The sequence below is a fragment of the Anabrus simplex genome, chromosome 1 (genome assembly GCF_040414725.1).
Source record: "Anabrus simplex isolate iqAnaSimp1 chromosome 1, ASM4041472v1, whole genome shotgun sequence".
Lineage (NCBI taxonomy): Eukaryota > Metazoa > Arthropoda > Insecta > Orthoptera > Tettigoniidae > Anabrus > Anabrus simplex.
In genome coordinates, this window is record NC_090265.1 from 404006611 (window position 1) to 404021461 (window position 14851).

Sequence of the window (14851 nt, forward strand, 5' to 3'; positions counted from 1 at the left end):
CCTGGCTCAGTCCGGTGGTATTTGAAGGTGCTCAAATACGTCAGCCCCATGTCAGTAGATTTACTGGCACATAAAAGAACTGTAAGACTAAATTCCGGCACCTCGGTGTGTACAAGAACCATACAAGTAGTTGGTGGGACATAAAGTAAACACCATTATTACATACATACATTATCATTATAGACTGTTATGCCTTTCAGCATTCAGTCTGCAAGCCTCTGTGAATGTACTAAATGTCGCCACAATCTTCTATTTGCAACTAATGCTGTGGCCTCATTTAGTTCCATACCTCTTATCTTTATCGTTAGAAACTGAGTCTAACCATTATCGTCTTCGTCTACCTCTACTTCTCTTACCTCCATAACAGAGTCCATTATTCTCATAGGTAACCTATCCTCCTCCATTTGCCTCGCATGACCCCACCACCGAAGCCGGCTTTGTGTACAGCTTAATCCATTATGGTCATTCCTAAATTAGCCTTTATCTCCTTATTTTGAGTTCCCTCCTGCCATTGCTCCCACCTGTTTGTACCAGCAATCATTCTCGCTACTTTCATGTCTGTTACTTCTAAATTATGAATAAGATATCCTGAGTGCACCCAGCTTTTGCTCCCGTGAAGCAAAGTTGGTCTGAAAACAGACCGATGTAAAGATAGTTTCGTCTGGCAGCTGACTTCCTTCTTACAGAATACTGTTGTTCGCAACTGCGAGCTCACTGCATTAGCTTTACGACACCTTGATTTAATCTCACTTACTATATTACCATCCTGGGAGAACCCACATCCTAAATACTTGAAATTATCGGCCTGTTCTACCTTTGTCTCTCCAATCTCACATGCAGTTCTGTTGAATATCTTACCTACTGATATCAGTTTAGTCTTCGAAAGGCTAATTTTCATAGCATACTCATTGCACCTATTTTCAAGTTCCAAGATATAAGACTCCAGGCCTTCGGCACAATCTGCCATTAAGACCAAGTCGTCAGCATAGGCCAGACTGCTTACTATATTTGCACCTAACTGAATCCCTCCCTGTCACTTTATACCTTTCAGCAGATGATCCATGTAAACTACGAACAGCAAAGGTGAAAGATTACAGCCTTGTCTAACCCCTCTAAGTACCCTGCACCAAGAACTCATCTACTGTCAATTCTCACTGAAACCCAATTGTCAACATAAATGCCTTTGATTGATTTTAATAATCTACCCTTAATTCCATAGTCCGCCAGTATGGCGAACATCTTTTCCCTCGGTACCCTGTCATATGCTTTCTCTAGATCTATGAAACATAAACACACCTGCCTATTCCTCTTGTAGCATTTTGGAATTACCTGGCACATATTGAAAATTTGATCCTGACAGCCTCTCTGTGGTCTGAAACCACACTGGTTTTCATCTGACTTCCTTTCAACGACTGATTACACCCTCCCTTCCAAGATGCCAGTGAATACTTTGCCTGGTATACTAGTCAATGGGATACCTCGATAGTTGTTGCAATCCTTCCTGTTGCCTTGCTTATAGATAGGTGCAAAGACTGCTTTTGTCCAATCTGAAGGTATCTTACCAACACTCCATGCTAATCCTACTACTCGATGAAGCCATTTCATCCCTGCCTTCCCACTATACTTCACCATTTCAGGTCTAATTTCATCCATTCCTGCTGCTTTATGACAATGGAATTTATTTACCATCCTTTCCACTTCCTCAAGCGTAATTTCAGCAACATCATTTACCTCCTCCCCATGAGCTTGGCTTTTCGCAACACCACCAGGAAGATTTCCTTTTATGTTGAGAAGATGTTCAAAATATTCCCTCCACCTCTCCAGTGATTCTCTGGGATCTATTATGAGTTCACCTGATTTACTCAGAACACTGTTCATTTCCTTTTTCCCTCCCTTCCTAAGATTCTTTATTACTGTCCAGAAAGGTTTCCCTGCTGCTTGACCTAGCCTTTCCAGATTACCAAAATCTTCCCATGACTTCTTTTTGGATTCAACAATTTGTTTCGCTCTGTTTCTTTCATCTACATACAAATCCCTGTCTACCTCAGCCCTTGCTGGGAGCCGTTTCTGATAAGCCTTTTTACGTTTACAAGCTGCTCTCACTTCATTCCACCAAGATGTTTGCCTTTTCCCATCTTTACACACAGTTGTTCCTAGGCATTCCCTTACTGTTTCTACTATAGCATCCCTATATGCCACCCATTCTATTTCTATATCCTGAATCTGCTTACTGTCTTCTGTTCGAAACTTCTCACTAATCATATCCATGTACTTCTGTCTGATTTCCTCGTCCTGGAGATTTTCTACCCTTATTCGTTTGCATATGGATTTCACTTTCTCTGCCCTAGGCCTAGAGATACTTAGTTCACTACAGATCAGATAGTGATCTGTATCGTTGAAATATACCCAAAAAACTTGTACATTCCTAACAGATTTCCTGAATTCAAAGTCTGTTAAGATATAGTCTATTATGGATCTGGTATCCCTAGCCTCCCATGCGTAGCGGTGAATAGCCTTATGCTTGAAGAATGTATTCATAACTGCTAAACCCATACTAGCAAAGAAGTCCAGCAAACGCTTCCCATTCCCATTAGCTTCCATATCTTCCCCACATTTACCAATCACCCTTTCGTATCCTTCAGTTCTATTCCCAACTCTCGCATTGAAATCACCCATTAGGACTATTCTATCCTTGCTGTTGACCCTGACCACAATGTCACTCAATGCTTCATAAAACTTGTCAACTTCATCCTCATCTGCACCCTCTCATGGTGAATACACTGAGAGAGTTCTCATCCTAATTCCTCCAACTGACAAATCTACCCACATTCGCTCATTTACGTGCCTAACAGAAACTATGTTGTGTGCAGTGGTATTCCTGATAAACAGCCCTACCCCATACTCTGCCCTTCTCTTTCTAACACCCATCAAGTACACTTTATAATCTCCTATCTCTTCCTCGTTATCTCCCCATACCCGAATATCACTTACTCCTAGCACATCCAGATGCATCCTCTTTGCTGACTCAGCCAGTTCTACTTTCCTTCTTCCATAAGCCCCATTAATATTGATAGTTCCCCGTTGAATTCAATTTTGTTCACCGAATTGTTTCCAAGGTGTCCCTCGCCTGTCAAATGGGAGTGGGACTCCCTTACTCCCATAGGTCCGAGGCTTGCTTAAAATGTTCTGAGCTCCGTAATTTCATGAAGCAGGATGCTTCCCTACTTACCCATAGTCCAAGTGAGGATCTCTCCTCTAACGGGTTATGGACCACCAGTGGATTGTATAGTCCTAGCCGCCTGAGCACAAGAAGGGCCATGGCTCAGAATATGTCCGAGATGCCCACTCCCATTCCATAGCACTTGTATCCCGACTCTCAGGACCACGTACTAGGCCACTCAGCCGTTGTCCATGGTTCACGAACTAGGACGTGGCTGCAGTAACCCACACCATGAACCATTACTGTCATTACTCTTTTTTGATAGCTATCAACAACTGCCTTTGTTTTATCAAATTTTTATATATTGAACTGAGGCAGCCAATTTATCAGTATAACCTATATTGCCTAAAGACATTTCCTGTATAAGCCATGTTAATGCTATCAGGTGTCATAATGTTCCTTGTATTTTATGATGGTCACAAATATTACTGTTGCTTATAACAATATTGCAATGATTTCTGTTTACTTTTTGTTTGATCAAAGAGTTTCCAGGCTTATGAAGAGAACCAGCCAAAGCAACTACCTGAAGAAGAAGCAAACTTTCCTGAAAAAGAAGTACCCTCTTCAACCTCTCCATCCACTGCAAGTACAGAGGTTGGAGCAAAGAGCACAATTCCACCAGAAGAAACAACTCAAAGTACTTCTCCAAAGAAGTTATTGCCTAATGGAACTGCAGGAAGTGCCAAGAAAGTGAACATCGCACTACAGATGAATAAGGAACAAAGTAATTAATATTCTTGGAAGTTGTACTGTAGTGATAGCATGAACCATACAGAGAGTATTACTTTGCATGTTTCTCTTTCACTGTGGAATATTTAGTTGTACTTTGCTTTAGAGCAATAATCACAACCATCACCATTTTTTTACATCTGTCTTCCTTTACCATACAAATACTTCGAACTGATCCTCGTTTTATTAAAATTATTCATATAGTAGGCATGGTGTAATTTTGGGTTTATGCCATGTGAAAAGAGACAAACTTTCAGCAACTATACATTTAGAACAGTCACGATTCACTTCTGAGGGAGTGGTGCATAGTCTTTGCGAAATGTAAACGTCCATCTAGATTTTCTCTTTTTCATACAGCATTAACCCAAAATGTCTATTATTCTATACATGCTTGTGTAACGTTATCTTAATAATTCTCAGATTTAGGGAAATCAGCCATGTTTATTTAACTTATTGTACTTTATTTATTATAATTATGGGAACTGTTGGAAAAATTTCTTGCATTGCATCAGATTACTTTGATTTACTACATTAATGTTATGTCAGTATTGCATAAATGTTTCTTCTGAAGGCAGCCCCCAACTACTATGGCTGAAAAAAAAAAAGTAGTGATATATTTATTGTTGTTTGAGTCATCTCTCAATTGACTGGTTTCCACGAACCTACCACGCTGGCGTGGCAGGGAGAGAGATGATACTCCCACATGGCGTGACCTAGGTGGCAGATAGGGGGCTCGTAACCAGCTTGCCGGTGAACTTGAACGAAATAAAATAGCTCTCGCAGACCAAACGCACAACCCCCTGTGGGTGTGCGAAGCAGACAAAGAATACACCCACTGTATCCCCTGCCTGTCGTAAGAGGCGACCAAGGGATGACATAAGAACCATGAATCTACCTGTGCTTAGTACCATTATGTGAGGAACACCCTGAGTCAACGTTGCCAATGAGTTGTGCCTTTATGTGAGGATCACCACAGTTCTGTGGTTAGTAGGGTCTGTGTAATATCTTGTAATATCTTGTAATGTATTCCACCAAAGCGGGGGAGCGGGCTTTCGGCTGCACAAACTAATGTCCATGTGCCGTAACGCTGTCTGTAATGTGTCGGCTCTCCTGGGTTCAGAATAGATCTGCGCTACCTATGAGTAGTACCGCTTTACGAGAAACGCCATGGGTGTACATTGCCTGTGATTAGTACCACTATGAGAGAAAAACCATGGGTTTGGCTGGCGGCCGTGATAAGTACCTCTATGTGCGGAAACCATGGGTGTGCGTTGCCTGAGAGTAGTTCCGTTATGTGACGAATACCATAGGTTTGTATTACCTGTGGTTGTTACCATAATGTGTCATACACCGTGGGTCTACATTGCTTATGATTAGTAGCACTATGTGAGCAACACCATGCTATACATTGCCTGTGATTAGTTCCACTGAGTAGGGGACACCCCGAGAATACCGGCGTCTGTGATTAGTCCCACTGTGCGGAGCACCATGGGTCTGCGTTGCTTGTGAGTAGCAACTTACCAACTTGTTCAGTATAACTTCATTTTTGATCCAGTCTACCATCTCATCTTCAGCATTTAGTTGTAATATTTCTAAAGCTTATTTTCTCTACTAGTTAATTTCAATCTTTTACTTCCATCCAGTGCCGTAATCAGTACAAATGATTTTGTAAAACCCTTTGTAATATGGATATTTATGATTGAGATGAGCAAATTCCTTTTGTTAAAGAATGCTTTCCTGGCCTGGGCTAATCTACATTTATGTATTTTCTTTTGCTATCTTTGGTTATTCTACTACCCAAGCACAGTAATCATCTAGGGCCTACTTCTTTGGACTTCATTTCCAAACTTGGTAATTCATGCATCTCTTGGTTTTATATATTCTTATTCTAACATGTACTCTTTCTTGAAGTGTGTGTCCATACTATTCAGCATTTTGCCTGGTCTTCTGCAGTCTCAGATAAAATAACGTCCCTTGATTAATCTCAGAACTTTGGTTTCCTTCAGTACAAATCATAATTCCATCATTAGATGGAGAAATAAAATTCTGCTCCATCTAATGATTGAATTTATTTATTTATTTATTTATTTATTTATTTATTTATTTATTTATTTATTTTATTTATTTATTGTCTTGTTTTATATGGCGGGACTCAGGCTATGAAGCCTGCTATTCTGTCCGACCATACATACACCTACATGAAGAGTTAAATATACACTAAATTATCTACAGTTTAATATCTTAAGGTAGCAATTAAATGTTTTAATTAATCTAATACTCAGCTATGATCTAATCCTACTATGTTATAAGAAATCATTATTATTTATTAACCAGGTTTGACAGAGTTTCTTAAAGCGGAGGTGGTTTGACACGCTCCTAATTTCAGCAGGTAGGGAATTCCAAATTCGGCTGGCGGCGACTATAAATGATCTACTGTAGCCAGTTGAGCGGTGAATGGGAATGCTTAGTACTGCGGTGGATGATGATCTGATAGGAATACTAGAAGTTGATGCTAGGTAATGGAATTGTGTGGCAAGGTATTCAGGTGTGTTAAGGTTCAGTATACGATGTAACAGGGAAAGAGTGTGTAAATTTCGTAGCTCTCTTAAGCGTAGCCATGAAAGCCTAACAAATGCGGGAGAAATATGGCTAAACCTTGGTATATCTGAAATAAATCGAATGCATGCGTTATGTGCCTTTTGGAGCTTGATGGAAAGTGAGGCATTCAGGTTACTGTATACTACGTCACAGTAGTCGAATATTGGCATTACCCTACTATGGATAAGCAGTTTTCTTATATTTTGGGGGAGTAAATCTCTGAGTTTTTTTAAGGGAATGTAAGGAATAAAACACTCGCTGACATATACCTGTTACATGATCGGATCGTTCCAACTAAGGTTTTTATCCATTATCATCCCTAAGTTTTTAACTGTGTCTTTGAATTGTAACTGAGTGCCTCTTAATGTTACTGAGTGGGTATGGATGTCTGTAAGTCGTGCGTGGGTTTTTTGGGTAGCTAAAAGAATACACTGCGATTTTTGGGCATTGATTTTTAGTGCATGGTCATCGGTCCACCTACATATTCTTCCTAGGTCGTCGTTCATATTATTTATTGCAGTCAGTAAGTCACGAGGATGTGCATGTGTATATATCTGTATGTCGTCTGCGTACACATGATATTGACAATGTTTAATTACTTGTGTTAGTCCTAAAATGAAGATCGAAAATAGGAGTGGCGCTAGCACTGACCCCTGTTGTATTCCAGTCTCTACAGATTGCCATGAAGAGAAATTTTCACCTGTAGATACACACTGCCGGCGATCAGAGGATACTTTTAATTTTTCCTATGTAAGGTGAAAACCGTCAATACGGAATGATTCCAATATCTTGTCATTCCTTCAATCTGTTCTGTAGTGACCACCAAACAACAGATTCAGCAAACTCATGCGAGCTGTGCATAGCAAGCTGACGGGAAGGATAGGCTGTATTCCCCCAGAACCATACAAGTCATTCCTGCTGGTTCTTGTTCTCTTCAATATCCTCAAGGTGGTTTTAAAAATATTTTAAAAGACAAGAAAGAAATTAAAAGCAGGCAATGTTTTTACATTTCTTACCCTAATGGCATAGTAGTGTTATTTGTTTTACGTCCCACTAACTACTTTTTAAGGTCTTCGGAGGTGCCAGAATTTAGTCCCGCAGGAGTTCTTTTACGTGCCAGTAAATCTACCGACACGGGGCTGTCGTATTTGAGCACCTTCAAATACCACCGGACTGAGCCAGGATCGAACCTGCCAAGTTGGGTTTAGAAGGCCAGCGCCTTAACCGTCTGAGCCACTCAGCCCGGCCCTAATGTCATACCAGCTGCTGAAAATAATTTCCATTTTTGTTTATGCGGACCTGGCATCTTCAAAGGAAATTGTGTGACATGCATCATAATTCATCTTGTGTTATTTCAATTCTCACACTCCAAATTTAGTTTTCCAGGGCCTCAGCTGTATGTGGATTTTCCCAACAGACTTTCCCTTCCCGAATTTCCCCACAAATAAAAGTCTCATATACTGAGATCTCGAGAATTTGCTACTTCCAATCACTGAACACAATTCTGATTGCAGCTATAGAATTAAGTACAGCGTTACTGTAGCACTATCTTACTAAAAGTAGGTGAAGACTCTCTCTTCTTCAGTCAACATGTTAAAGAAGGGATACAAAATAGTGTCCATGTATTGTTTATAGATCAGTGTTTCATAAATAAATAAAAATATGAGTACAGTTATTCTTCATCCACTAACTGCACACCAAACACCCACTTGTATGTCATGAAGAGGAGCCTTATGTATAACCTGGGGATTTTCAGTGTCCCAGTGCCAAGTGTTCTGAGATTCAAGTACGTGCTGAGGTGAAACAAAGCTTCATGAGTCATGATCATAAGCGAAGGATCCAAATCTCTGTGATCACAGATTGCAGGACCCACCGGCAGAAAAGTTACCATTAGCAATAGGATCTGCAACATTTAACTTATGCACTTCAGAAACCTTACAGAGAAATTTTTTTGGAAATTTAAGCGCTCTCAGCACTGAGGTGGGCAAGATACCACGCTCCTGTGCTACGCAGGTAACTGTTTTGCGAGAGCTAACCTGATGTCTAGCTTGCATATCAAGTTTTTTTATCAGTTAAGACCATATTTATGTCTTTTCTTGTTTAAAACTGATCCAGTTTGGAACTAAGGACAGACATATTGTTTTAATGGTATCGAACTCTTCAAAAATAGTTAACAATACTGCTCACATCTATCATATGATTTCTATTTTAAAAGATATGTTTCAACAATAAACTTTCATTGCTCAGTGGTGTACTTAACTATGATGGATAATTGTTACTATGCACCAAGCACGTCAAATAAATCACGTCTCTCTAGCATAAGTACATAGCTGTACTAACACCCAAGCCTTACAGGACAAAAGATGGGACAAAGAAACTGTTGTCTCCTGCCAGGTTGCTCCTTTTTTGTCCCTTGAGTGGGGAAATACAGCCTGTCCTCACCGTCTGCTCGCTAAGTGCACTTTGCTTGAATTTGTCGTAAACTCTTGTTTGATGTTGATACACCATCAGTTTGATGCGTATTCTTAGATCTGTGTGCAGGAAGACCTGAAATGATGTGTGAGACTTCCTAAAGCTACATGGATAACATGAATTCTGTTATCATTCACCAGTGAGCAGTTAGTTAAGTGAATACTTCCTAGATAGTGAAAGTGATCTACTCGTTCCAGAGGCATGCTGGAGATGGAGATATTGAAATTCAGGAAGGCAGTTCCAGGAGAGTTGGCTGGACGAGAATTTTTTTTGGAATGTGGATGATCAGACCAAACGGTGCATATGCCCTTCTGAAACATTTAACTGACAGTTGCAACTCACTAGGGGTATGAGCTGGAGAAGAATTGTAATCTGTATTGCAGTGGAGTCCCGGTAATCTGAAAATGCAGTTAATCTGAACTGAAATGTTCCATATTTTTTTCCAAATTTTTCTTGTTATTGAAATGAAAGAACATATTATAGAATTAAGGTTCACTTTCATTTTACTAGTCATACTTTACTAAAATAACTTCATGTAAACATAATTACACATCATAAACCATCAATCACTGTGCATTTATCTTTACAAAGTCTGTTAGTTTCTTTTGCCTAAGTGATTGGAACCTACTCGAAGATGCAGTGTTAAACCAGCGTCTCATAAACATCACATCAGTGGGCGTAGCAGCGAAGTGTTGCTTGACATAGCGTACAGCAAGTTCTAACGTGGCCACAGCATCTGAATGTGACACTAGTTGTTCATTGTTGTCTTCTTTGCCGTCATTCTGTTCCTTATCAACTCCAGATTCTTTCTCCGCCTAGCTACAATTTCTTGGTCTGTTTGAAATGGATCCATCCACTCGCTGTCATTTTCATTGGATTCCTCACACCCAGGAATTTGTTGAACGAGTTCCAGGAGATTGACATATGCAGACGCTTCTGTTGAACTCTTGATAAATCGAGGCTCGGCCACAATTTCTTCCACGTTTTTCTCATAACTGCTCACTGGCACCCTCCCATGCCTCTGTTGCCCAGTAAACCACGTTCTTCAATTTTGAAGAATAGTAGGTGAACTGTCATTCTCAATCACGTACCTGAGAAGTTTCTGTTTATACACAGGTTTTACATTTTGCAGAACACCCTAATTCAATGGCTGCAGTATCGATGTAACATTAGGACGAAAGAAAATTGCTCTTATTTCACCGCAAGTTAATTCACTCACTGCTGGGTGCAATGGAGCATTGTCAATTAAGAGCAATGCCTGAGAAGGCGAACCACTTTTACACACTAAAACTTGTTACTGAGGGAACAGAATATTCTTCAGACCATTCCTTGAAAAGTTGTGCATCCACTCACCCATACCTTACTTTGATTCCTGTAGTAAAATGGAAGTGTGTTCATTACAGTCTTTGAATGCACTTCGTTTTGCTGATTTGCCGATAACCATTAGGGGCAGTTTATTTGTTCCTGCAGCATTACTGGATTACAGCATGATTGGGAAGGGCCATTTTGTCGGTGTTTAACATTTCTTGCGGTGAATGATTTCCTGATGCTACCAAGTCATTAAATTCACTGATGTAATCTTCTGCAGCGACATAATCACCTGATAACTGTTCTGACGTATTCCATGCCCTTTCTTCCATCGGTTGAACCATCGTCTACTGGCAGTGAATGAAACATTTCCATTCAATAATTTATTTAATTGAAGCGCCTTTTCTTGAGCAAGAGGTCCACTTAACAGAGTACCTTTTTGAAAACCATAAATAAAGCACTTCATCAAGTTTATCGAATTTGAACACTTTTGATGTTTGGCTGATTTTAAGGATGTCTGCTGCTGATGCTGTACAAAACTGTTCAATTTTGGAACGGTTTTTCTTAGTCAGAAATCATAGCTTTTCCAACATCAGACTTGATAGATAATCTTGATGTACAGTCATCCTTATCCAACCACTTCAGCACTTTGTTTTTCTTGAAGAATACAAGACCTTTTTTCTTGAAGAGTACAAGACTTGTGCTTTCGTTTGCTTACCATTATGAAGCCTTGACTTAATTAAATATATCACAGTATAGTGCTGCTAGTAAGCTGAGACAAAGCCAGCAGCTTACTGAGGAGGGCAGAATTGCCAAAGACCTTCACAACTGTGGCGTGTTGCGATGAGAGTCGCGTGTTCATGTTCTGCAGCGCTACTATCGAGAGAGCGGCAGAACTTGTAAATAAACAAATACAAAAGTGTAACCCAATACCATACTTCAGCAATTTTAAGAGACAAGTTTTAACCTAGGTTTAGTTGTTTTGTCCTCTACGGGTTCTTAACTACTATAATTTTATACAGTACTGTATTGTATTTTATTAATGTAACTGCTAAAGAATGGACATTTCAAATTACGTACTGTACTGTAGTGTATTCTAGAAACTAGGTATTCCCCACCTAATCCAAAAAAAATTTAATCTGAACAGACTCCGGTCCCAATTAGTTCGGATTAACGGGATTCACTGTATTCTTCTTCTTTTATGACCGCATAGGATCACTTTAGCCAGTCCATCGGCCAGGTCTGAGGGGATTGTTTGGGCTTTGCTGTCTTCCCAGTACTTCTTCAGATGCTCTGATCTTCGTGCAATTTCCTCGATTGAAAGCATGTTGTTGGATTGAAAATTCTAAGAATCGATTCTACAATCAACTGAATACAGTACTTTCCAAAGTGCCCACCATGGATAAATTATTATTACTTGGTGACTACAATGCCAGAGTGGGTGGAGATAATCGGCAATGGCATAATGTCATGGGCAATCAAGGCATAGGAAAGTGCAATGCAAATGGATTACTTCTTGGCCTCGGTGCTGAGCATGAACTCATCACCAATACACAATTCCGTTTATCAACCAGATACAAGACTACATGGATGCACCCACGTTCAAAACACTGGCACCTGATTGATTACGTCATAACGCGACAAGAAAATACGTCCTCATCACAAAGACAGCTAGAAACATCGATGACTGTTGGGCGGATCATAGACTTCTTATCAGGCGACTCAGAATTTTGGTGCACCAGAAACCACATAATTACATAAAATAAATTTCATTGTAAAGTCCGTATTGTCGTACATATACTTTAAGGTCAAGTCAATATTCCACCTTTACAATACCAAAAGTTTATTGTCTAATTATTTAAACAACATTATTTAAAATATGACGGGACATGTTTCGTCTAACTTGTTGACATCATCAGCCGTAAAATATTCAAGCAAAAGCACAAAAAAGACAAGGACAGAATAACACATTGAAATAAATCGGGTTGCCGAATACGTTCATTAAAATAGTGAGGCTGTTCTAGATTGTTCCAAGCACAAACATTCAAAAGTTGTTGATGAACAAACTTAAAATTATACACATGAGATGATACAGTAAAACTTGGTATTAAAATTCTTCTTGAGGGTGCTGTTGACATGCAGTATTCAGGTCCGTCGGTAAAAGCTGATAATTAGGTGCACAGTGTTATTTCTAAGCTTGTTAACTACTGTGGCATTAACGTTAATGATCAAGTCAGCCGTGTATAGCATTAACATTATTTTGCTATTCTGAAATCTACCGGGCATAATGTTAATTCATTTGTCACCTTCCTTCTGTACTATTTTTCTGCAGAATAAGAGGTTTGATTTGAAATTGAACTTACTTGGTGATAGGAAGAGAGTAAATTAGACTACGCATAGAAGAAAATCATAATGGAAGGTAAAGGAAAAAATCTTTGGGGCAGTAATTTTACTTCTGGAGAAAAACATTTTCAGTTTACTTTCAAGAATATGTGGGAGCATTATGGAATGTAAAAAGACCGATGGTACATCTATAAAGGAAAAAGAAAAGGCATGAAATGAGTTAGTAAATTAATTCAATAGTCATTTGAATGTGACCACACGGTCAACAAAACAAATAAAATACCGGTATGGTAACCTAAAGAGAAGCGCAAAAAAAAGTATATTTATCATTTTCGAAGAACAAGTTGGAGCAATCCAAGACCGGAGGTAGTTTATCTGTTCCATTATTTGAAATAGATAACTTTGAATTAATTGCAATAATCAGTGACCAAGTGGAGCCTCTTTGTAATCAATCAGTCCCTACTGATCTGCATTTAGGGCAGTTTCCCAGGTGGCAGAATCCCTATCTGTTGTTTTCCTAGCATTTTCTTAAATGATTTGCAAAGAAATTGAAAGTGTATTGAACATCTCTCTTGATAAGTTATTCCAATCTCTAACTCCCCTTCCTATAAAGAGATATTTGCCCCAATTTGTCCTCTTGAATTCCAACTTTATCTTCATATTGTTATCTTTCCTACTTGTAAAGACACCACTCAAAATTATTCGTCTACTGATGTCATTCCTCGCCATCTCTCCACTGACAGCTCGGAACATACCACTTAAATACAAAGTAATAGATGGATATTAAAAATAACACTTGTAACATACTTTGTATTTACATACATTTCAATACGGACCTAACATAAGAATTATAACGTGTAACATACCACTTAGTTGAGCAGCTCGTCTCCTTTCTCCCAAGTCTTTTCCAGCCCAAACTTTGCAACATTTTTATAACGCTACTCTTTTGTCGGAAATCACCCAAAACAAATCGAGCTGCTTTTCTTCGGATTTTTTCCAGCTCTTGAATCAAGTAATCCTGGAACCATACTCTAGTTGGGGTCTTACCAGAGAAGTATATGCCCTCTCCTTTACATCCTTACTACAACCCCTAAATACCCTCATAACCATGTGCAAAGATCTGTACCCTTTATTTACAATCATATTTATGTGATTACTGCCAATGAAAATCTTTCCTATAAACTGTCGCCCTGTCAACGCAGTAATTAAAACTGAGAGGATTTTCCTATTCATGAAATTCACAACCTGAGTTTTAACCCCGTTTATCATACCATTGCATACTGTCCATCTTGCAACATTGTCGAGGTCATTTAGTAGTTGCTCACAATCTTGTAACTTATTTATTACTGTGTACAGAATAACATCATCTGCAAAATTCTTGATCTCTGATTCCACTTATTTACACACATCATTGATATATATATAAGAAAACATAAAGGTCCATTAATACTATACTGCCAAGGAATTCCCCTCTTAATTATTACAGGGACAGATAAAGCTTCGTCTACTCTAATTCTCTGTTCTACACTATGTGATCAAAAGTATTGGACACCCCCAAAAACATACATTTATCATCTTAGGTGCATTGTGCTGCCACCTACTGCCAGGTACTCCATAGCAGCGACCTCAGTAGTCATTCGACATCGTGAGAGAGCAGAATGGGGCACTCCGCGGAACTCGCGGGCTTCCAACGTGGTCAGGTGATTGGGTGTCACTTGTGTCAGAAATCTGTACGCGAGATTTCCACACTCCTAAACATCCCTAGCTCCACTGTTTCTGATGTGATAGTGAAGTGGAAACATGAAGGGACACATACAGCACGAAAGCGTACAGGCCGACCTCGTCTGTTGACTGACAGAGACCGCCGACAGTTGAAGAGGGTCGCCTAATAGCCTGGCATCTGTCCAGACCATCACACAGGAATTCCAAACTGCATCAGGATCCACTCCAAGTACTATGACAGTTCGGCAGGAGGTGAGAAAACTTTGATTTCATGATCGAGCGGCTGCCCATAAGTCACACATCACACAGATCAATGCCAAACGACACCTCGCTTGGTGTAAGGCGCGTAAACATTGGACGATTGAACAGTGGAAAAAAAGTTGTGTGAAGTGACGAATCACGGTACACAAAGTGGCGATCCGATGGCAGCGTGTGGGTATGGTGAATGCCCGGTGAACG

The 14851-nt window shown here is 39.6% G+C and overlaps 1 protein-coding gene across 3 annotated transcripts in view; it reads left to right on the plus strand.

Moving 5' to 3' along the window:
• Positions 1 to 14851, plus strand: part of Nnp-1 (Ribosomal RNA processing protein 1 homolog Nnp-1) — a 112750-nt gene that overhangs the window by 81564 nt on the left and 16335 nt on the right. For 2 of the 3 annotated variants that reach the window (XM_067135050.2, XM_067135051.2), the window contains one exon: positions 3704 to 3944. The exons of the other annotated variant lie outside the window; for it this stretch is intronic. In XM_067135050.2, the coding sequence (XP_066991151.2) occupies positions 3704 to 3944 (241 nt within the window). The remainder of the gene's footprint in view (positions 1 to 3703; positions 3945 to 14851) is intronic. 3 annotated transcript variants of the gene reach the window in all.